General features: G+C 41.5%; 1 protein-coding gene across 1 annotated transcript; it reads right to left on the bottom strand.

Moving 5' to 3' along the window:
- Nucleotides 1-7,466: 7,466 nt before the first annotated feature.
- LOC104956515 (leucine-rich repeat-containing protein 75B-like) lies at nt 7,467-19,921 on the bottom strand. The gene is made up of 4 exons (XM_010784006.1): nt 19,316-19,921; nt 16,436-16,564; nt 15,438-15,550; nt 7,467-9,739 (listed from the first exon to the last, which is right to left on the bottom strand). Exons 1-4 carry the CDS (start codon nt 19,598-19,600, stop codon nt 9,142-9,144), a joined length of 1,125 nt encoding a protein of 374 aa, XP_010782308.1. The 5' UTR covers nt 19,601-19,921; the 3' UTR covers nt 7,467-9,141.
- Nucleotides 19,922-24,468: the final 4,547 nt, after the last annotated feature.

Here is a 24,468-nt window from a genome sequence, read left to right as displayed (position 1 = left end):
AGATTAATTCATAACATAAACAATCGTTGGTTGCAGACTTAGCATTTAAACTACTGTTTTCTCCCAGCATGCATTTCAAAACTGGGAGAGCTGAAGTTTTATTTTAGTCTCAGTATGATTCTTGCTGCTCTGGCAGAAACCCTCCTGATTGTTCTCAAGAGCCTGAGCTGCATCCCAACACTCACAGATGGTATCGGCTCCACAGAGGACAGTATACTTCTCAAAAAGCACCAAATGATATCCGGCAAGTTTGCTCATATTAAAAGCGTATAATGTGCGGGCGTTAGTAAGTGCATTGATCTGTTGTCATTGAAAAGGAAGCTATTAGTGAAATACGTTTTAGGTAGACCTTGTAATCAAACCTCAAAACTTCAATCCATTAGGGGCTGAAAGCTTTTATTAAATACGTGGGTAGTCCTCATCCTCATCTGTCCTTTATACCTAACAAAATAAATGTTTAACAACTTTAGCTTTGTTAAATAACTTGTACAGGTGCTTGCTCTTGGAAAACATTTTACAGTTGAGAGGGATTGTCTTGTTTTTGGTAGAAAATCAGGTTTACAATATGCAAAGAAATGAAAAAAGGGCTGATGGTGTTTGGTTTTAAGCAACCAAATTAAACTTCTGTATGCTTGAGTATGTCAGTTCTGAAATGACTTTTTAACTGTTGATCAAAAGAAAAATCAATAATCTCAAGACTTCACATTGGGCTTGAACAATTTGTGAAGAATGTTTTTTCTAAAATGTTATATACCAATGATTAAATGTGAAGAAAAATGACGATTAAACCAACAACTACAATTATTTGTTGCTGCCTTGTTGTATTGTATGCCTTTATGTCCATCTGAAATGCAGCCTGTATAATACAGGATACAGAGAAAGAAGTGGTTTAACTAATCTCCGTGTTGACCCAGCACTCTCACATCTCCAGAGACAGATGCCGTTAATCGTAACTTGCCTAAACGGGCGATGACAGAAATGTGGAATCCCCTCCTTTCTTCATCCGGCCTCTCCTCCCCCCTCTGCTCTTTACAAGCAATCTTTCACATGTCACTTTCATTTTCTGTCATTGCTTCAGCCCTCCTCTCCAGAGGAAACGCCAACATTGTTTAGGGAGTATCCATGACAACAGTCGTTGGGTGGTCCCGTTTTCACTGACGTGTAACTTTTATCCCCTTACTCTTCGATTTTAACTTTCAATCTACACAAAGGGCGAGGTGCGCTCTGCACGCACTTTTGAACAAAGATCGTTCTTCACCGTTTAGGGTCAATACGTTTCCTCATTTTTTTTTTAAAAAGGTGTTTCCAACATGTAGTATGTATCGCATGTTAAATCACATGCGCGTGACACCCTGTTTTGACAGCAGAGTGACAGTGGGATATAATCACGTTATTTAATCCTTTCATCTCACATGATCTGTGCAGACAGATGGTCCGTATTGATGTTTTTCTACAGAAGCATCAACCTCCAGTCTAATCTGTTAGAGATCACATTATACCAGTTGCTGTTTTAATTAGTTTCTGCTTATTTTAGGAGTAGTGCATCATGTTCATTTGATGTTATTATTCCAATGATCACATGGAAAGAAGACCTTGAATCCTGACTGCACTGCACTTCTTACGCTTTTCATCTTTTCACTTCAGCCATAAATAGACTACTTGTTGGTTGTTTTCCCTTCTCCTTGATGGCCACTTTACCTGCTTCCACAACACTGCACTGCTTGTTCACTCTGCACACCTCCCTGCACTCTAAACACACGGTGAGACGTCTCTCCTGTGCAGTTTGTAGAGTTTATAACAACCTCTCTCTCCTGACATTTCCCTGTGTGTGATTTTTATTTTTGATGTTGTAATTTATTGTCTTCTGTTTGCTATTGTAGTAAAGTGTTTTTATTGCATGTACAGCACTTTGGCTCGACCAAAAATCGTTTTAAAAATGTGCTATATAAATAAAACTTGATTNAGTGGGCGCGTCAAAAGGATGTCAGAGTGTGGTTCTCACGGGAGGAGGAAGAGTGTGTGTGGCGAATGCGGGTATTCAGTGGGATATTTAAGTTTCCTCAGCATTGAGGAAACTTAAATATCCCACTGAATACCCGCATTCGCCACACACACTCTTCCTCCTCCCGTGAGAACCACACTCTGACATCCTTTTGACGCGCCCACTAAGCCTCTGGGCGCGCCTCGACAGGTCAATATGCAGATGAGGCTTGCATAACCACACCCTCAAACCATACACAAAAGTGGACATTTAACAACTGTAGTTGCGAGGATAATACACATGTATCATAGTTTTCATTTCATTTCAATATAAACCACATGCCTTAACCTTTTCCCACTACAGTTTATAAGAAACACTTAGATCAATCTGCAACTGTCACAACGTGGTACCCAATAATGACATGTCAACACATGGAAGAAGAAATGAATGCTTTTAGTCCTGGGTAATGGTGCCCTTCAGCCTCTTTTGGCAGAAAGTACTATCAAAACACCTACAAATATTTTGGAAAAAAAGAGAATTTCCCATTCCAAAACTTCTCCCCCTGTCAGGGTGAGTGAAGCAGGCAGGACCCAAATGCAGATTTCACAGACAATACCTTTCTTTCAAGGCTAAACTAGAACAAACAGACCACTACCTTGTGAACACAGTCCAACTACAACCAGGAACTTACAAAGACTAACAGAAAACACAGAACCTAAATGCACACAGGACTAATCAAACAAACAAGAGACAGGTGAGGAGGGAGGAGAAAACACAGGGGCACCAGGTGAACACAATCGGGTAATCAGATAGGAGGGAAAACAGACAGAAAGCAACGGGCAAGACAGGGGGTGAACACTTTTCAAAATAAAACAGGACACCAAAGACAGAAAAAGACAAGACACAACACAGACAGATCGTGACACCCCAACCTGTTTTCAGTTAAAAACATTGGAAAAATGATGACCAAAGTTAATATTTTTCGCTCATTGGCCTGTGAGATCTTCCATAATTGTTAGAAGAGCATATGTCTAACAAGTTCCCAATGTTTTTTCCCCCACAGATTTGGCTCCAAGGTCTATTCTCCGAGAACCGGAATCATTTTAAACAACGAGCTGTCGGACTTCTGTGGAAAAACAGATAACATATTTCCTGGTAAACAGATAAGCACGACACATTGCCTGTTTCCAGTTAATGATTGTTAAATGCAAAACATACTTATTTTGGCCTCTGTGAGGACATGTCTTACAGGCAAAAGATTGCACCCAATACATTTGTGTTTGTGTTAACAAAATATGAAACTAGGGAAAAATAGACAGTTTAGTGCTAAGAAAGCAAAGGTTTGCATGCTAACACGCTAGGATAATGAATGTTAAACCTCATACATGTGAAAAATGAGAATGTTATTGTGAGTGTGTTTAGCATGATAATGTTAACGTTAAAGTCTGAGCTCTGTTCCAAATTATTGGAATTTCTATAATGTCAAAACTACAACCCAGTAAAATTACAGTTGAACAGAAAAGTTTCAATCCTGTCGGATGCCAAGCTGCTGAACAAAGTCAAACGATTGAATAAATGCCATTCTCCCTCAATGCCCACTCGTGATCCACATCATTCAAAGACTCTGATTGCATTTATAATAATTTCCTTCTTGTTCCTCTCACATTGATGAGTCTGAATTGAAAGCGTGTGTCCTGTCAGTCAAGGCTTTGGTTGTGTTGTCAGGGGAGCAGCCTCCATCCTCCATGGCCCCCGCTGTGCTGACGTCTCCGTCCAGGACGCTGGTGATTGGATCGACAGGCGGGAGCATGATCACCACTGGGATGGCCTCGGTACAATCACACTAAGTGCTATTAAGATAAATGGCTGCACACTAATGCCCCTCACTCTTGTCACAGCAAGTGCTGTCTTCGGGAGTGTCTTTCCAACGCTTGTAATCCATTCTGTGCTCATCAATTTCTCATCTTGCAGATTGTAAAGTATTGTTCTGCTTTTTCTTCCAGACACTCATGAACTACCTCTGGTTTGGGAAGAGCCTAAAGGAAGCGATTGCTTCTCCGGTTTTTTATGTCAACTCTTTCAATTCAGCAAAGTTTGAACCCCACTTTGATCAGGTAATACATTCTATACATTTTAACTACGTTTTGGATTTGTTAGTTAACTCACACCTTCATTCAAAATCCTACTCGATAGACGATCAAGTGTTACATAATGATGTCATCATGTTACGGAGGTAAACAAAGGAGTCCAATGGACGCGTTTCAGGCAGGGGTGGAGTGTGTGGGAGAGACACTCCCTCTGGAGGAAACTTTGGGATTTTTACCTTTACAGACCATTTACATGCACTAAAACCTATATAACCCCCCAAAAGAATAATAGGGCCCAATACAAATGTACTTAAAGTATTTAAAGTAAAAGTAGACATCTCATTTTGCAGAATGCAATTTATAAAATATCAGTGAACTATAATTAATAATACATTAATCAGATCAGAATCTGAAATCCTTTATTATTCCCACAGTGGGGAGATTAACGGTGTAATTCAATATTGCAGCTAATAAAGATGGATATAACTGTGCTATATAAACGGCTGATTACCTTTCAAAATGCATCATAATTTATTTATACATTTATATTTTATGATCCTAGTTATCTGAATCATAAAAATAAACAAATATTGTTGTGAAAAAAGAATAATATTAAAAAAAAGTTGAGTGGAATTTAAAAAAGCATAAAATAGAAATAGTAAAGTAAAGTACCTCCTTGAGCACAGCACTTGAGTACTTGGTTGCATCATAGTCCCCTCTCCTATTCCCCTTTCAGGAAGTAATCGAGGCTCTGAAGGCTCTGGGACAAAAACAGTACGAAGGGAAGGTTTTCTACAACGTGGTGAATGCGGTGGAGAAGAAAGATGGCTGCATCTGCGCCGTGTCTGACGCCAGGAAGATGGGCGAGGCCGCCGGCTACTGAGACCAGGAGCCGCTGACATTGGTTAGGCAGGAGAGCCTGAAGGTCATGGAGCCCTTCTGCAACACAGATGGTGTTAAATCATCGAACACCAGGCCTCTGCAGATGAACTTGGTGTGTGAACATAACTGACTGTAACGGTGACATGATGGATTTGACCGTCATCGAAGAAACAACCGTGACTGAATGTGACCTCTTGTGAATCAGCTTATTCGTACACATCGTCCCACTTATGTCATTAGTTGTGTCTTTCTACTGTAAACATATTTGCATTCCATTTTTAAACATCTTGCAAATTAGATTCATGTCAGAGATACAAAATACTTTTCCAGACCACATTTTATTTAATATACAGCAAATGAAATACAGTTATAGGTATGATAATGAAGTAAAGCTTTTTTTCTCCATGTTTTATATTCTATTATAACTTTTATATTTTAAAACACTGAGGAACTTCCTGAAAGCTGATTATTTAGATGCAAAGATATCAGTTATTATCCATACCTCAATGAGCAATTTCACAAATAAGCTAAAACCCTTTAGATTTATTCTTAAAAACGTTTTATGTGTGGGTGATATAATCTCTCGCAATTCTTGAGTTTGACACGATAATAGCTGAAGAGGTGCAATGAATGAACTTGTTGATAAAGGTGTTGCAAAGAGAATGTATAAACTAAAAGATATGTACAAATATTTAGTTTTTGGTGTTGCATTTATATGGTAATAAATTAAAGGAAAATAACTTGTGAATCAAAACAATCAATAGAACACCAAAATGGCCCTCATCTGGCTTTTAACCCTGAGGTCACTGCTTTTTAATTTTGTCTATGCACCGCTCCGTGCCATAATGTATTCTGAAAAACCTGCGTGACTTCTCTGTGCTGGTTTTAATCAATTATTTTGTGCCTGAGCATGCAGCAGCTGGAGCAAGATAATCAGAACAAATAGTGACTAACAGCAGAACCATTTCCAGTGGGAAAGTTTGTGAAGAAATATAAATATTAAGCCTCTGTGTAGCGGCCAAAATCATAGTTAAAAGTATCATTGCTGCTGAGGCACCAGATAGCGAATCTTACTCAGGGAATGATCCAAGTCCAGACAAAATCGTCAGTTCTGTGCATTTTATTTCCATGATCCAATATCGCAAAGGTACAATGAAAAGGTGTATTTTCCTTAAGCCTTTCCTATGATTTTCTTTCTTTCTTGCTTGAATAACCCTGGTAGAAAACGATATGCTTACTAGTGCTCTGGCTTTCACCACTACCTGTCTCCAATATATACAATTACAACAGGTGCCCTAATAACCCAGTGCCCAAAGATGCCTTCAAAATAAAAGCATAAAAGTACTTTAACTAACTACAATAACATCACTAAATAATAGAACATTTACTATACACAGAAACAACAAGAAAACAAATGTTAAACTTTTAAATAATATATAGCTCCAACACTCTGTACAAAGGCACATATAGGGAATGCCTTCAATTCACACATTAAAGTGAAATAAATATATTTCAGTTTTTCTTATTTCCTTCAACATCTCGGGAACATATTAACCCTGAAGGAGAAGGTCAGATGTGATCCGGGTTATTTTTAAGGGTGTGCTTCGTGCCCTCTCACATGGTATTTGGACCTCAGGGGGTGTGACAGTCACACTGTGCTCTGACCTTATAGGAGCCACCTGTAGCAAATGTCACATTACCATGACTGACAGCAGAAACAAAAGGTAGCCAGGAGAGCATTACGGGTAGATGACCGCACTGCCTTTCCCTGGAACAGAGGCAGCCCTTTTGTTGACAGCACACAGTGGTGGAGAAAGTATTCAGAAATGGCCCTTAAAGATTAGCAGTACATATACTCTGTAACAAGTAAAAGTATTTTATGCAAAAGCATTAGGATCAAAATGTACCAAAACTAAAAGTAGTCGTTTTGCAGAATGGCCTATTACAGAACCATGTATTAAATGATTCTGTTATAAGTGATGCATTAATGTGTTCATCACCTTGTGTTTAAATTGGTAAAGACAGGGTTTATTTGAATTAATATATATATATACTGCCTGGTATATTAACCTAATTATAGATAATAATGTATTATTTGATGTACATGTTTTATTAATATTCCAAATCTGCAAAGTAATTAAGGTATTAGAGCTACACTACACCCTTTTCCTCCACAATGAATTGCAGTAGAAGTATAAAATAAAAAAGTAAAAATTCTCCATTACAAATACCTCAAATGTTTACTAAAGTATAGTACTTGAAGTGTACTTAAATGTACTAAATTACGGTCTGGCACTGACAGCACACATATGACCTTCTGGCTCACAAACAACTAAATAACTTTCTACGTCAGCATGCTTTGAGCCTTTTCTTTTATTCATCTATTTGCAGACTAATCTGCATAAAATAAACCCTCAGTTTCTTTCAGTAGATGCAGGTTCTGCTAGTGACCCAGTTACTTCAATTCACTCTTTTTACACTGTGGAGATCTGCAAAATGAAACAAATCCAGACTTCTGAGTTGAGATTGGTTCTTTTATTGGCAGTCAGTGTTTGGCATGAGACAAGAACACACAGGCTACAAGAAGAGTTTGACACACGGGAACATAAAATACTAAACAAAGTGGACAGTGCTTTCCATCATTCAAATTTCACATTCGATTTGAAAGTTCTCTGCATTTACTGATCTATTTCATTTTATTGTGTAATCCCATCAGCCACGTCCCTTTTTTTGTTTGCCCTGCAAGCTTACAGCTGGAGGTCAGTTTCATATTAAGAGTCATTATTATAATTACAGAGTCAGACAAAAGACGAAACACTAAAACAACAACACAAATAATTACATCAGTAATCAGACATTTTACTGTTACACACACATATAACACACACTTAAACATTTATTATATATCTGGTGATTTTTCTATGATCATTCTAACAATCAATAGCCATTTGGTCATCATTTCACCCTTAAAAGAGGTTTTGCGTTCAGCTTCGTACATACAAACAATGCACACAGAGGTTATGCTATGGAGAAACAGAAATATAAAGAAAAAAGTATCCTTAAAGTGCTTTCAGTCAGTCTAACTTCATCATTATGTGCTACTGTAGACGAACTATAACCGATATTTAACAGTCATGCTTGTGTCTTATAAGAAACGCAGAGCCACTGAAGTACGGTGTCAATAAATGGAAATGACTACATATTTGAAGAGACAAACGGCAGTAGGACCAATAGCACTGCTCAAACTAGCTGGCCCACATAAACACTTGGCTGTGGTGTCATAAACGCACTGAAAACACTGTGGTGATAGCTACATCAGCTCAGTAAGACCAATATCAGCATTTAGGCTAGTATAAAAACAAGCAGTGACAGCTATCCTACCTGTTGTCTTCTAAGATTGCTTTGTTCACCAAAAGTGCACAAAAATAGCCCGTGTAAACACAAGAGAACCATGTTTTGTGCCCTCATTTACATCTACACAAGGGCTGCGTGGGTATTCACAAGTGGACATTTGGAAAGGGGGGGAATACGCGAAAAGTCTTGACATAGCAGTTTTGCTGGCGTCACGTGACGGGTCGTCGGCTGTATAGTCTGTTGAACTTGTGTCATAGCTTTTGTTGAGAGATTAACAGAGAACACACAATGTGGAGCTAGGCTCTGCCTGCCAGAGATAGCCTCAGTCCTGGTAGAGAACCCACAGGGACCCTCTGTTTCCAAACTAACTCCAGCTCCACTTTTAGCCACCGCCGGGATGCTGCTCATCCATACAACCAACTGAACTAAATCTCCTTGGGATTGGCTCCTCACTATCAGAGAGAGAACGAGAGAAAGAGAGAGGGGGAGAGAGAGGGAGAGAGAGAGAGAGAGAGAGAGAGAGAGAGAGAGCACCGCTTCATTAACTCTTCCAGCCCCCCTCCAATGAATCCGCACCTCGTTCCCAAGAGCACCATCCACCAACACAGTAAGTCCACCGTCGTCACTTTCTTCTTGTGTGCATTAACTCAGAGATGGTTAGGGATAGCTTGGTAGCTTTGTCGGGACGAGAAGTTCACAATGTGGGCACGTGTCGCCCTCGTGCCTCGAAGGGTGACAGGGCTCGTGGTGTGAGGGCAAGAGGGCAAAGGAGGTAACAGAGTGCTGTGGGACGCATTTCGACCCCCGTTGAAAGAGCCTCGAAGTGGGAAAGCCCGATCACCTCTCACAGTAGTGGATGGTGAAGTCTTTGGAGAGCTGCTTTTCTCCTAAACTCCACTGCTCCAGCTCAAATTTGTCATCCTCGTCTTCCACTTCCACCTCCTCCTCCTCCTCCTCCTCCTCGTAGTGGCTGGGCTCCTCGATGGAGGTCTCCAGGTGGTAGCAGTAGGGTTGCCCCTCTGTGTACTCGTAGATAGTCGGTAGGCTGCTCTTGAGGCTGCAGCGCCGACGCAACGCCACCAGCAGCGGCTGCGGCATGGTGAAAATATCCACGTTGTTGCCGAGGTCGATCCAGGCCAGGCTGGAGAACATCTTGGGGTCTTTGAGCATCTCTGTGAGGTCTTTGAGGATGACCAGGGTGAGGCGGTTACCGTTCAGAGCCAGGGTGCTGAGTTTGGGCAGCACGGCGAGCAGAGGCAGGAGAATCTTCAGGTTGTCGTCCTGGAGGTCGGTGAAGCTGATGTCCACAGCCACCACGCTGTCTCGGTTGTTTTGGAGATAGAACAAGACTTGGCGGACGTCGCGGGTGGACAGGGGGATGCCTGACAGGTCGACGCAGTCCCCGGAGAGCTTTTTCTGCAGGGTTGTCTTGAGACTGTTAGTGACAAAGAAGAGAAAAATAGTTGGATTACTTAGATGGAAATACAGAAACTAGTTTAAGAATTGGCTGGAGGGTGAAAGGATGTAACTGGGGAACAAGGCCCTGGTTTGATGTTGTGTTTCCTGTGCTGTATAAAGGAGGGGTGACAGGGCCGGCATGGAGCGGAAGGCTGACGTAGAGACTCCAGCATGGGGATTTACTTGTGTAAACAGAAGAGCCAAAACATCCGAATGAGCCAACAGCTTGAGCCCAAAACTCTGACGGCCGGGAGCACAGAGCTCCGTACAGCACAGGGCCAGGACAGAGTGCTGCTTTAAAGATAAACTATGATGTGTTTTAGAGAAAGATAAAACTTGAATTGAAGTTACTTGTCCCGTTTATTTATAAGACTGGAAAGGAACGTTTTGGAAATGCGTTCTTAGGATTATGCTTTTATCTCCAGCAAAGAAGCCATGGTTGCTATAATGCATTTTTCAAAGCTACTGAGAAAAACCTGAAGAAAACATTTGGTGAAATTTGGGGAAAAATATGTTTTGTTTGTATCTGAAGTGCAGATGCAAGAAGTATTTCCCTAATATAGTGTTTGAACGCTTTTTCTCTTGCTTGCTTGACATATGTTGTTTTCCAGGTGCAATTGTTATTAAAAACCTTTAAAGGGCAAAGGTTTCTCCTATAAGGCTGTTTTCTTTTATTTCAGATGACTTTATTGTCCACTAGATTTGCATATCATTGAAATGTGTCTTTGGATCTGCATTTGAGACAACACACACATGAAACACAACAACACACGACAAGTATGCATCTTACAATAACTTTGCGTGACCAAGTTACATTAATAAATGTGCTGAGTGTATTGTTTTTTCCGCTGGCATGTCGGCCCATCAACATCAAGTACAGTGCCTGAACTTTAAACAATAAATACATACATTTTCAATTAAAATAAGGGGTGGTGTTGGTTTCTGAAAGTCCTTAAACCAACCTTCTTGGTAGTATATGGAGGTTATTTATAAAGAAAATGACAATAAAATAAGCATTATTCTATATGTAGGAAGGGAATAATATGTGCAAGACATCTGTTTGTTTTGGCTCTCACATCACACACCTTTGAAACCACAAAGCTCTTCAGGATATCGTGTAATACAAGCAGGACTTGAGGCTCAATGTGAACACAATTGATACCTTTCTGTAGTTATCTCTTCACATTGCTGCTGAAAGGATGTGTGCATTATTTACACACTTCTTTGCCCTTTTGTTTCCAGTCAGCCACTCTCCTGTCCCCGAGAGAATGCAATATGTCTAACTTGAGCTGTTTCTGAAGAGGCCCGTAACACTGACTCAGTGTCAGAATGAATTATAACATCCTACGGCGCCCAGTGACTTACTCTGACATTCATCTCGGCGCGTGGCACTTGTCATGTTTTAGAGTGTTTTTTGGTACTGAAAATGGATGTGCCCTGAGCGGCATTTACTGCTTCATTTGAGAAGTAGTTGATGGGTTGATGAGAAGAGGCTTTGGAGCATTAGTAATTGCAAAACAGGAAAAAAAAAAACGAGTATAAAACCCACTCATGAAGCCAGACAATGAGGGAGTCTAATCATCGGTTGAGCACAAACTCTATGAGATCAAGTCATTTATCTGCCGTATCTTTTCAAAGTCTTGTGAGCCCCAGTCCTCCCACTCTCTATTGTCTGCCCTCTTTATATAACAAATCCCTCATTTTTTACAGAGTAACAAAAGTCCTAATGGCCGCTGAGGCTCCTCTGCAGGTGTGAATAGGTTTTGATCACACAACTCCTTCCTTTGTCAGACAGACTCAGCCTTTGGAGCTCAGGTAAAAATGGATGTCTGAGTCGTCCTCTCCGGAAGCCTCTTTCATCCTTCCTCCAGATCAATGTGACAGAAAACAAAGCTGTCGCTGATAACTTCCAGCAGACAGCTTTCTGTCGTCTCCATGCCCTCGAGAACACTGTCACTAGGGTTCAGTTTAAATGACAGAACTTGTTTGGAGGTAAGCGATTAAAAGAGATTAAAAAAGCAATCATTCAGAGGTGTGCTTTTTCTCGACTAGGAACAAATCACTTTCGTCGCATGTTGCCTAGGAGATGTCCAAAGCAGCAGGCAGAAAGAAATAATCCCTATATGCACCACAGTATTGAATTGATGCATTTCCTTTGTTTTTTGAACAAACCTAACCTTTTCAAGCTTATAAAAAATACAAATAAATAATTGAAACTAGCCTTAGTCCAAAAATGGCTCCAATGTTAGTCAATAGTGGTGGTTCATCAATTTACATGCACAATCAAGTCTAATATATAACAATTAAGTATCTGTTAAGTAATCAATTAAATTGACATTGTATAAAGAAGCTTACTCTTAATTACCACTTAAAGAGTGATGAAGCACGGTGTGTCCCTCGTCTTCACATGTGGCTCATCAGTCTCCGTGTGTCATTGATTTAATATAATGAGGCAGCATTCGAATTCAGTCTGCGTAAATGGAAACGCTGTTCATATTTATTAACATTAATATTCATGTCTGGAGGGTTAGCTGATGCTATAACTAAGATGAGGTGAATTGCTATTTATAAAAAGGAGAACATAATGTTTAAAATCTGTTTAGAATCAGAATACCTTTATTAGTCCCACAGAGGAAAAATGTGCAGCGTCACAGCAGGAAAGAGCCACAGACAGCTTAGTGTTGCATATCTTAAATGCGTTAAAAAAAGTACTAAGTTATAATATAATAAACAAACAACACAACAATATGCTAAAAAAGTACTAAGTTATAATATAATAAACAATATGCTAAAAAAAATAGAAAGATACAAAAATAAAAAGTAAAGAAAAACATAAGTACATGTTAACAAGATGCATCTGTTAAAAAAAAAAACATTTTATTTGAACTTTGAAGTATTTCACAGGAGTTCATTTTCTCCTCGCTCTCCCTCTGGCTATTTTTGAATTGCTCTTCCGTTTTGTTTTCTGCAGAGTCATTTACAGTTTGGCTTTGTTCTATAATTCATACCGGCCCCCTGATGGCTGAAACTGCACAGAGAGACACAAGATGAGCAGACGAATCACATCTGCTCACTGACATTTCATTTATATTTTCAATTCTGATGCGTTATATTCCCAAGACGATACAGGAGCAGGCAAACACAGACACACACTATGGCATTGTCCTTCACGGTGCGGGAATCCAACCTCACAGCTAACAGTCCATATCCATAAAAGCATATCCTGCACAAAGATACTACCCCCCAATTCTTTTAGTTTGATGGATGTTTTGGTCAAAAACCCAAGCTGAGGAGCTGCTTTGCCCTTTCTGTATCTTATTGTGTATTTTCCTGGCATACTGAAGCTGAATCACTCAGTAATAATGACTGATGGGTCCCTTGGCAATCTTTAACAGGTGTACTATGCTACAATGCACAATGTAAGGTTTCATGGTGAATATGAGATCAGGTGTAAAAACAGAAATGTTATGATGCTGGCAATGAAGATAAGAGATGTGAAAACTATAAAGCCAGCGGCAGCAGAATGGTAGTTTCTGTTCTTTCTGAGAATTAAGGTAACAAAAGAACAGAGTGAATGAGAGGTCAAACAAGGCTGATGGAACAGGAAGATTGCGGTGTGAAAATTGAAAGAAAAAGGTCACTAAAGTGTTTTACGCTCACACAAAATTACCCGTAAGGTTGGAGCGCCTTTGCAGCATTTTTTAGGTCACTGCTTCTATCAAGCTGGTGGTCAAGATCTTATTAAATGGGGAAAAAAGGAAGAAAAACATTTCTAGCAAAAGCAAAATAAACTAGTTAGATAGATTAAAAGGATTATTGCGATTCAGACAATAATTCAGTGTGGCATTTCAGTCAGAAATGTGTGTACACCAATTGGACAGACCGGTGTGCAGGGCTAATGCTGGATAATGAAGGGATGAACAATCCGGTGGCATTAAAATGGACTGAGCCCTCTCTGTTTCCCCTGGGTACAGAGAGACCTCTCAGAGGTGAGATTGCTGCATTTTTGCACAGATGAGGGCAGTTTGCCTGCAGCTGAACAAAGAAGCAAGTTAAAGAGAAGGAAAATCCACCCTTAAACAATGTCTATAACATTCCTTCATTTTGAATTTGGACACTTTTATTCTTATTTGATGAGCGACTATATCATAATATTGGGAAATACACTTAACTTCTCTAATGCAGAAAGTTAGATGAAAAGATGGATGCTACTCTCATGTCTATGAAGCCAGGAGAAATGTAGCTTAGCTTAGCATATCAAATGGTTACAGAGGGAAAATGCTAGCTCTGACTGATTGAAAATATTTTACAAGAGATATAATATTTCCGATTTAAAGAGCTTTAGATTGTGGTACCTTTGGACAGAGCAAGGCTAATTTCTCCTGTATTCCTTTTAAGATAGACTAGCCCACAGCAGGCTTTCCCTTCATATTCACATAGAACCATGAGATTGGGATTGATCCTATTTTACATGTGACATTAAACAAATAAGCGTATCTCTATAACAACCCCCAAAGTCATTAGTCTACACTACAGTAAGTGAGCTCAACACATGTTTTTAATATCAACTTGCAAACTGTGTATGCAGAACATATTTGTGCCAGAATTTAAATAATTACCTATAAAAGACAATACAAAAAAGTATCTTGAGAAATTGAGTTGTCTATCCAAAGAAAGTGTCAGCCTGCCCTTGTCTCATGTCTTTGTATCTGACAGGCATTTGTGTGTGAACACTGCAGCAGACGAAGCTGTCGGGCTCACAGCATCTACTGTATTAATATTCTGTTTTAAGGGTGGATTTTTGTTTCAATGATTCATGTTGCTTCTGCTGTCTCAGTCAGTGTCAGACAGTCTCTCTCTCTCTGCAGCTTTAGGAAAACACCATGACTAAATAAAGAAACTCCTTTTCTAGGAATTTAACGTTCAAATGTTTCTGCACATTTTTCGGAGATACTGTCAGTTAAATCTTGTGTATTTCCTTTTCTGGGGCGCATTAAACTTCCACGAGCACAACAAAGCCCTGCCTGTGCAGCTCCACGGTGAAGGGTCTGATCCTTCGAATACGTCTTTTCCCTTTCCTCTGATACTGCGTGTTGATACCTCTGACTGACTCATAATGAACCTGTCTCATCTCACTGTGTTCCCATTGTCGCCGTCTCAATGCTGGGGTTATTTTCACCATCGGAAAATGAATTCATTATTTGCAGAGTCTAGCCAGCTGTTGAATAAGCAATTACATGAGCAAGAATTACTGTAGGGCTTATAAAGAGGATTACTAATAAACACCTGAGCACACAAAAAAGATCCTATTTGTACATAAGCCAATTCTCTATTCATCATTTGCACATCAAAAGCAATTCAGTCTTTCATCAAGACGATGTATTATAACATTATTAAATCCCTGCTTTTCTTCAGCGAGCAGACGGACAGATTTGTAGCTGTGCCGCTTTTGGAGAGAGAGAAGGCAGTAGAAAACGCTAACACGGACCTCGGCACTTAAAAGAGAAAGATGATTGACAGCTGTGGTTACTACGGAGTTCCCATCAGGTCAGCCTGTGGCAAGCGCCGTCCTAGCTCAATGTCAGCTACAAAGATGGAAACCTCTACAGCCCTGCTCTCTGTGGTGCGGAGCTGCAGATTTATTACAGACTGGACTTCAGGACAGAAGGGCTTACCAGGCCTGGGATTTCCGTCTGGACATGGTCTGCCTCAGCCACTTTGAGTGCGGGGTCAGGTGGTAGATCAGCTGTCTGCAAATCTTATCTGAAGACTTTATGGTGTCTGCATCCTGTAGCACAGAGCAGAGAGGTCATATTAATAATGACAAGCAGGACCAAAAGTAGTGACGCAGCAGATTTCTATAACAGATGTTCTGCCTGTGTGTTCCAAGAGAAATTATCATCTCACATTATCTTGGCTTTAAGTTTCCTACATCTTATAACATTTACCAACCTTATCAACAGTGTAGGATATTTGTTAGCATTTGTGATACGTTGAGCTACTCCTGAACAAAACACAATTAGGCTGCTTAGCTGGAGCAAGAAAAATCTAATCACATGCAGTGTGCATCGGTGGGGGAAAAAACACAGGAAGTGCACAGGAGAGGTGAGATGCAACGCAGTCACCGGGAAACACTTTCAATTTCAGTTTATTAGCCATGTTGTGGCTGCTGGGGGCCATGAGCTTCATTTAAAAATAATCCAGTATTCACGGATGAGCTATGACTTCCTTCCGTACAACCCAGCATATTTATTTAGTTAAAGATATTTCATTTGATTCCTTTTCCTTATGTAAATATAGCAAATATTAAGTAGCAAATCCATTTGAATTAAGTTTTAGATCTCAAGACATACAGTAGTTACATGAAATTGCATTGAAAGAAAATGTAACCACTATACAAATCTAGGATTCATATTAAAAACCGCTTTTCCTATTTCTACAGCTCATAAGAAGCACATGTCTGAAGGATTTCTTTCATCCGTCTGTTGAAACTTGAGTCGATGACATCCTCAGATTGGATTTCCATTGATCTTGAGAACTTACTACTTAACAAAAGGAAACCATCATTGGATTATTTTTTAGGAGAATGCTTTTGCAGAATACTAACATCAAACTGGATCTCAGTTGATATTCGCTGCATGGTTCAAAGAAAGGAGGAGTAAAGCAAGCTCACCTTCTTAGGACATTGCATCTCTCGAGCCAGGCTGAGCAGCAGCTCGTGTGAGATAGGGTCCACCAGGTTGAGGAAGGCCGCATTTTTGTATAAGATGTCGTTGAGCGAGGTGCCTTCCAAACCAAGATCCTAGCAAAGCAGACAAGATGGGATGTATCACAATCACACCAAAATGGAATTGTAAACAAAAACATTGTGCTATAATTTCAATCAGCTATCTAAACATGTGACTTTCGACCTGAGGGAAAAAAATGCATTAGTGTTGGGAGCAGGGCACAGCTGTGTCAAGGGCAATGTGAAGTGGAAATGGAAAGATAAAAGAAGTGTTTTGTTTTAAATATTCATTACAAACGAGAGGAGATTTCTCATCTAGTGAAGGAAAGTGAGATCTGGAGGGCCTCACAGGAAAAGCTGTGTTTTGGCACAACATCTTGGCACTAAGCCACACGTTTCCAGGCATGCCACAGCACGTACAGTCTGCAGAAACACACAACTCCTTGAAAACCTTGTAGATTTTGGTTATTTGTGATGTCAGCTCCAGAAATATGCCTGACTTACTATGAGATGAGGATATCCTTGTATACAAGCCATCAAGAAGAAACATCTAAAATGCATGAAATTCAGTACCGTATGTTATTTTTTAACACAAATATATTTCTCTAAACACATCCCATTTATTTTTCTTGGTTTATAATCCTTTTTACTTCATAGGAATATGGCATTGGCACAATTCGATGTAAGATGTTGAGTGAATGTGATTATATCTGCAAAGAGGTCAAAAAAGACAGCTATCATCATCATGTAAGCTTACTCATAATTACGACGAATCCAAAAGGCTATGGAATAATAAATAGAAATCACAACAGCTGGAATAAAAAATAAATTTCAGATGACCTTTTAAATGCGGTGAGACAACTGTGTGTACTGAAATGCAAAAACACACTTCATCAACACATCCACCATCCAGGTCTTACGAGGGAATCTATATGCGGAGCTCTTGTACAGCCGTGCACCTTTAATGAGAGAAGTAAGCCACATACTGTGTGCACACACCTGCACACGCACGCACACATTTCCTTTCTCTCCGACACAATCTGCATTGATTGTAATAGACAGTTTGAGTGGGAGGCTGGCAGCTTCACATTACTGGCTCCCCTCTTAACAAGGGCAACAGTAAACACAGACTGCTTCTGCCCTTCTGAAAAACAAGGTTCAAAAATATCTCCCCTCGGAGTTTAGACACGATCAATTGTAATGTGCGAGCGCAGCGGGAAGCCATGAATCCTCATATCTGCAGCAGACCTCAGATCTTTTTCACATCTAGAGCAGGGCTCACTGTTACACTCACCAATTAAATCTGCCACAAACTCCTTTTGAATTCACAGAAGAAAATCTTTCAGATATCTGCCTGCAATGCTGCAAGTAGCCTATATATAAAGGCTTATATAATGAAAGTGTAGCTCATTTAGAGCACATATCCCCTGTGACATTGCTGTCGTGAAGCCTATAGGCCGACCAGGTTATCTCCTCGTCTTGATTAAGGACGTTCCACTCTCTCCTGTGTCATGGCTTCACAGTAATTAACGCTGGATTTGCTGACAGCTGAAAGAAAGAGGGGGCCTTGAGGGTAGGCAAACTAATTAGATTTCCAAGGCTGCTGCTACATCTTCCATGCACCTACACATTGTTTTTAATGATATCCCACAGCAGGTGAGAAAAGCCTTTGAAAACAGGCCTTTGATTGAGATGTAACATCCTTTATTCAGGAGCTGGACTTAACATATTCCTGGTCATGAAAACAACAATGCCTGCTTGTTAGTATTGTCACGGCCAAGTGAAGACTGCATCGTATTTACTGCAACAAAAGCTTTTTGAAAAACAATAAAAACAGCTTTGTTGTTTTGGGTATTTGGGGTGTATATGTTTTCATCAGCTAACAAGCAAAAATAAATCGTTAGTAATCCTTGGTTTACAGGTTATCACATCACCAAAGAGGTGTGCACAACACAGACTTCAATAAAGCGGTGTACATTTTCATTTCTCTGACCTTTTTTTTTATAGAGTTAATAAAACCTTTTGGGGAAGAATAATATTGTGTATCCTGAAACACAGGACTCCAGGGCTCACATTGTTAACGCTTGAGCACAGGCCATTACAGAGAGACACATTAGGAGCGGAGAGGGATGGAGGGGGCAGGTCTCTCTAATGGGAGCCGGAGAAACAGCCTGAGGGGAGGCGAGACTGTCCGTATTCCATGAAATATGGACATATGTAGGGAGGCTTGTGAAGAGGAGGGGGATGGTTACATTTGTGTGTGTAGAATCTATATCCATATATATTACCATAACCCATCCAAAGAAAATGACATTTGGAATAATGTAATGACACTGTGTGACCATTTCCTCTTTTATAGTGTTAGTAGTTCTGTCAAATGAAATGTCAACACGGAGCACGTCCACACCATAGACTGGTCCACACACAGTGAGAGTGTGTGGTGAGTCACAGCTGTCTGAAAACAAACGTGTCACTGGTTCAATGCTCTGCCAGTGGCCTACTTTCTATACAGAAATGCTTCTGTCCATTAAGTGGAAGAAGTACAGTACAGTAGGCTCACCTGGAGGTGGGGTGAGGTTTTAGGTCAGATGTCAGGGGTTCAGAGGGGGTTAAGCGTGGCACTACAAGATTCAGAGGAAATCACGACAGTGCATTCAAAACACACAAGCAGCTCCTGCTTGTTCTCCATATGTTGCTCTGGCCTCTGGGATGTTTTCAGGATGTATGGCTGTGTGCGCATCAAAGCAGGCTGAAACCAGTAGTGCAGAATGTAAACAGGTCTGACTTTCCTGCACTCAGGCCAGGCTACGTGCAGTTTCCACTTACCTTCCTCAGTAATTTGAGCACGTCAGTTGCCTGCTCTATCCTGCGGTCACGGAGCAGCTTCTGGATCTCTTTGATCCACGCCACACGCCTGATGTACGGGCTGTGGTTGGTCCTCCGCAGCATCCCGGGCAGTTTGTCTGATTTCAGCATCAGTGCAAACAGAAAGTCCCCCCCGCCGCCTCGGCTGACCCTGTCGCTCTCTCCGGTGCTTTCCTGAAGCTTGCGTCTCTTTTTGGAGAAATTCTCATTGTCCAGGCTGCTCTGCCTGCTCAGTCTGGAACCCATGGTGTTGTTGTCGCTACAGATGCAGGCGGTGTGTGTCGCAGCTCAGACGATATTACAAAGAGGATAAACCCATGATCAGCCTCTGTGTTTGGATGGTAGAGAACAGCGTCGTGTTGTCTGGCGCTGCGTAGCTGTCTGGATCCGGTGCACACACTATCCCTCGACAGTCTAATTGATCACTTCTCTCCCATGCAACCGCTACACTATTTTTTTATTTTTACCTCCACCGCGGGCTATCAGGCTCAGATGCTGAGGATGCTCCGGTGTCTTCATCCTCCGGCCGTGCCTGCTTCACACTGCTGTTTAGATTTCAGTAACGTGGAGCGTCCGACCAATCGCATCATCTGGTGCCCACTACACTACGAGTCTCTCCTCCACAGGGCCGGCCCTAGACTTTTGGGAGCCCTACCTAAGCGAGCTTTGGCTCGTGGGACCCCCTCACTCTAGCGCATTACTCACTACACACAACACGGGACCAACTTTTGTCTTATGATGTTAGCATAAGCACACATATTGTATAAATAAGCATGTAAACACCGTGGACCTAACCTCCTCTAGGGGGGTCCGGGGGCATGCTCCTCCGGGAAGAATTGTTTTTAAATATTGAAGTTAAAACCATCAATCTGGTGCACTTTGAGAGCAAAATTAAGAGATCTATGGATACATCTTTCAACACCCATATGAAACAGAACTGTAACATATTTTTCTTTATGGATATTTTACAAATCACTCCCCTTTTAAACTGTATTCTTGTTTTGTCATATAGTATTTCATAACTGTTTTTCATGTATTCTCTCTGGCCTGTCCCATCTCATAATGTTCACATAGAAACTAGCCTGTTCAATAGGAATATCATCAGAAGAATTATAATTTCATGCAAAAATCTGTCACAAAAAAGAGGTTGCACATTTAAATTCAGGTGTCTGTTATGGCAACGTCAGTGCCAAACAGCCACATTTAATGCCTGCAAATACGTTCAAACACTGCTGTTCGACACGTAAAGCAGGTGGCAAACTTATGCCACCATTTCAGCTGACCTTTCTCAGAAATATTCGTCACATAACAATCCATAGCATTATCAGTGCTAGGTTGTGCTAAGGCTAACTATGAAACACTTTTACTGGGACAGGACTCAGGTCAGTGCACGCTGTACTTTTTTCGTAAGGTAGTTGTTATATGCCATTGCGGTGCAATACACTTAAACTTTCACACTGTGCCCCTCTGCATCCATGAATTACACGCGCTGGTCTAGGTGTGTATGCTTCGATTGTCGTAATTACAACGACGCACCAACATCTCCAATGTGCTTCACCCGCTCAATCAATTGCTGGTCTCCTAGGGTTTATCTGGGCCTTTCCACCTGCTGGGGACTCGACATCAGATGAAACAGGGAAACATCAGCGTAGAGTGACCTCTTGTAGGTATAGTAAAGCAAGGGCTTTTTAGTCCAAATACACCTTCCTCCCTTTTACACAAGCATGAATGTCTCGGTATTTCATTCTGGCCAGGTGTCAGACTGGATAGCTTGGTGGTTTCTTAAGATGCCTTTTACCACAGCTATTGCAGGTACCTATTAGTTGAAGGGAGGGGAAATCAAAGCATAATCACTTTATTTAACCAAACACATGAACAGGATCAGATTTGGACAAAGCTATCTGTAATCTGGACGGGAGGGAGGCGTGGACAGGGACCGAAATCGAACATTATGACTATGGGGTGAATTGGATAATGGACTATACTGCTTGTATCTGATCTTTGTTTTAACCACTACTCCTGGGACGAAGAAGCAACTCACAGATGGGACCAGGCTAGTCTGTGAATCTGACGGAGAGGCGAGGCGACAGGCGACCTGAAACGAGGGGATGAAGGCCTATGGTGGGGCGAAGTTGGATAACGGACTGATAGCTCTTTATCTGTAGTCTTGTGACTTCATATCCCTCTTCTGCGGACGAAGAACAACTCAACAGATGTGTCCAGGCATTTTCAGCCTTGTCATACAGCTACAAGCACTTGCAGCCGATTCAGGGATGTCTCCCTGCTGGACTCTTGAGGCCACATCCACACTACCGTTCTGGGGTGCCCCCTTCCCGGATGACTAGCCTCAAAAGAAATTCTCACGTATATTTATTTGAACAGCCAACTTGTAGGGTCAGTTGAGATGGTAGAAGAAAGTCCCTTTTGTTCAGATACGCGTGCAGGGGCCCATCTCTGAAAAACTGAAGGTAGCTGACGTTGAGGGCTGTCGTTCTTTCTCACTACCTTCAGAATTGGATCAAGTGGGCCAGAGGCCCCACGCAGTGGTCGCTGTCTTCTGAGAGGGTTGATATGCGAGCAGGAAGGCTTGTGCCGGCGGCGCTTGCTGCCACAGCTGTGGCTGTAGAGCACTCCAGTGGCAGAAACCTGGCCCTGGCTTGGGTGTGAGCTCTTACCAAAGCACAGGATTGTGATTCTTGGCTGTAGCTTAGCATGAGTTAAGTTCTCGCCGTAAAATCTATGCAAAAGGGACTTGTTGTGCTCAGGTGTGTCCTCCTGAGCCTCGTCTTTAGGCATTATAACTGCCATTAATCGATGGAAGACATGATTCCGTGCCCGTGTCGCGCTTAAAATGGAGAAGCGCTCTCCTGGTAATCTGTGTTAAGGCCGTACTGCGTGTTGTTATCTCCCTTTTCACTGTGATTGTGACACCTTCTCATCCGTATCATGATCTTCTCTGTCATTCACTGAGATAAACGGGAATGTCTCTTCCCCAGGAATTTTCAGCAGTCGGGGGACAATGTATAGGAGGCATTCACTGCACTCACCGCGTAAGCACAGACCTTGGCTCTTTTCGGGTCCACACATGGTTGCTTCAGACATTTCCTCATGTTCATGAGGACAGCCAACCCTTGGCCTCTTGCAAGCAAGTTTGCCATGAATGACACCAGTTCTCATGTCTTTTGCAGAAGACAGTGTCCACGGTCAGAGGAAGAGGCGCGGGGTTACCACCCAAACAAGTGTCTGAGACGCAAAAGGGAGGTGCTATGGTACGACCTGGCCAATGCTTGCTCAGAGAGAAGAGCTTCCTATGCAAGTCTTCCTCTGTGTATCGATAAGCAACCTCCTGCTGCCATCTTTTTGATCAGCCGAGTGTGACTGTTGTTGCTGGCCAGTCGTCATCCGACTAACCATCATCTTCGAAGACAAAAAAACTATGTACGTTCTTCCCAACTCATTGCACTGACGCACGCTCCTCCCCATGGTAGGTAATGATACTCTGCTCTCTTGTTAGGGGTTAGCCAAAGCAGTGCCTGCCATGCTTATTGGAGCCTTACGTACTCTTACCTGAATGTCCCACTCATCACTGCCCTTCTCTCTGTTCTGCTTTTGCATTATTCATATTTTCTCTCGCTAATTATCTTCAATCCAGGGATGTAATGAAAAATTAAGGTCCTCTTATTGATGAAATTCACTTTTTACGTCGCCAACCAAAACATGACTTCCTTGAACGCGTCCGGCAGCGAGTGGGACTATAGACGAAACTTCCTTTCTTGCCCTATGGAGACCCTCTTACCTTATATCTCAGTTTTTAGTTTCTCTTTTGCCGAGCGTGCCTCCAATATTTGATCTGATCTTTTCAGTTTCTCTCTCACCTTCTTCGAGCACTTTGCCCCCTATGATGCTGTTGCCCCTGAAACACACAAATACTTTGCTATATTATCTATAATGGATTTTTAGTAAGATTTTAATGAGTTAGTTAATCAAATTAATGTCGTTTATGGGAGAATAAATAGTTGATGAATTGTCCTTCAAATAATCTAAACTTTTCTAATAAGTCGTATCAGCCTAAACTTCCAACTGATCTAACCTGCGAAGCGCGCTTTTAGGCCTGATTTTCAGGAGCGCCAAGCGGGTCTACGGTGGGTGTCTGACTGACTAGGCAAAGCAGCTTGCCCTGTCTCGGTGGGCTGGTGACTTCTGCGCCTCTCTCCATTTCTGTTCTTTTTGCACCCACTTTCGCTCTCCCACTTAAGCTCATGACACCTCTCTTCGTTCCAGCCTCTCCTGTCTTTTTCCATTTTCGTCCCTCTGCTTTTCTACAAGTACTTTCTTCTCTGCTCCGGAGTCAGTATCAGACGTTTCCCGATATGTTCCTTGCCGGTATCTCAGCTCCTTTTGAGCTCATTCCTTGAAAAAGACAATTCAAAACTGGCTTCCCTTACACTACTTCTTAATTGGCGGGTCCAGGTAAATAGCGTTGCCTTATCAAACTAGGCTTGCTGATACGTGAAATTGGAAAAAACAAAAAAGTCCCATATGTGCTCCCACTTATGTATAGCATGTATCCTGTTGACTAAAATGTGTGCTAATAGCTATTACTAATTATTACATCACATTATCAGCATGTGGCCATTAAACTATGTGCCATGTCCTTCCTGCTCGACGACCACCTGCTCCATTGAAATAATTAGAAATTCAAAACAGTCAGACATGAGTTCTGAGTCTGAGAGCTGGTTTGATAGAATGATCTAGCTTTTACTCCTGGTTGACAAGTATTGCGCATTGCCCATTGGCCTGGTGCATCATATGTAATTATGTTCTGGTTTTCTGCCCCCAATCCTTTGTCCAGCCTATTGCCGACCAGCGTGGGAGTAGAGGATGCCACCTGTCAGAACGGTCTACCTGTAATCAAGAGTTTTTCTCGAGAGCAGCTTCATGTTGTTAATCTTCACGATGACGAGGTATCAAAATAGATATTGGTGATTGATACAGACCTTGTAAAACAACAGGATGACTGTGTCAGGGCCGGCATGCTCTTGTCTTTGCAAGCTTCCCGATTACTCTTCGATGCTGTTACCAAGAAAAAAGTATGTGTAAAAGCACACCTACAC

This window comes from Notothenia coriiceps, unplaced genomic scaffold (genome assembly GCF_000735185.1).
Source record: "Notothenia coriiceps isolate Sejong01 unplaced genomic scaffold, NC01 NC01_scaffold00026098, whole genome shotgun sequence".
Classification (NCBI taxonomy): Eukaryota; Metazoa; Chordata; class Actinopteri; order Perciformes; family Nototheniidae; genus Notothenia; species Notothenia coriiceps.
This window is presented reverse-complemented; position numbering and strand designations above follow the sequence as displayed.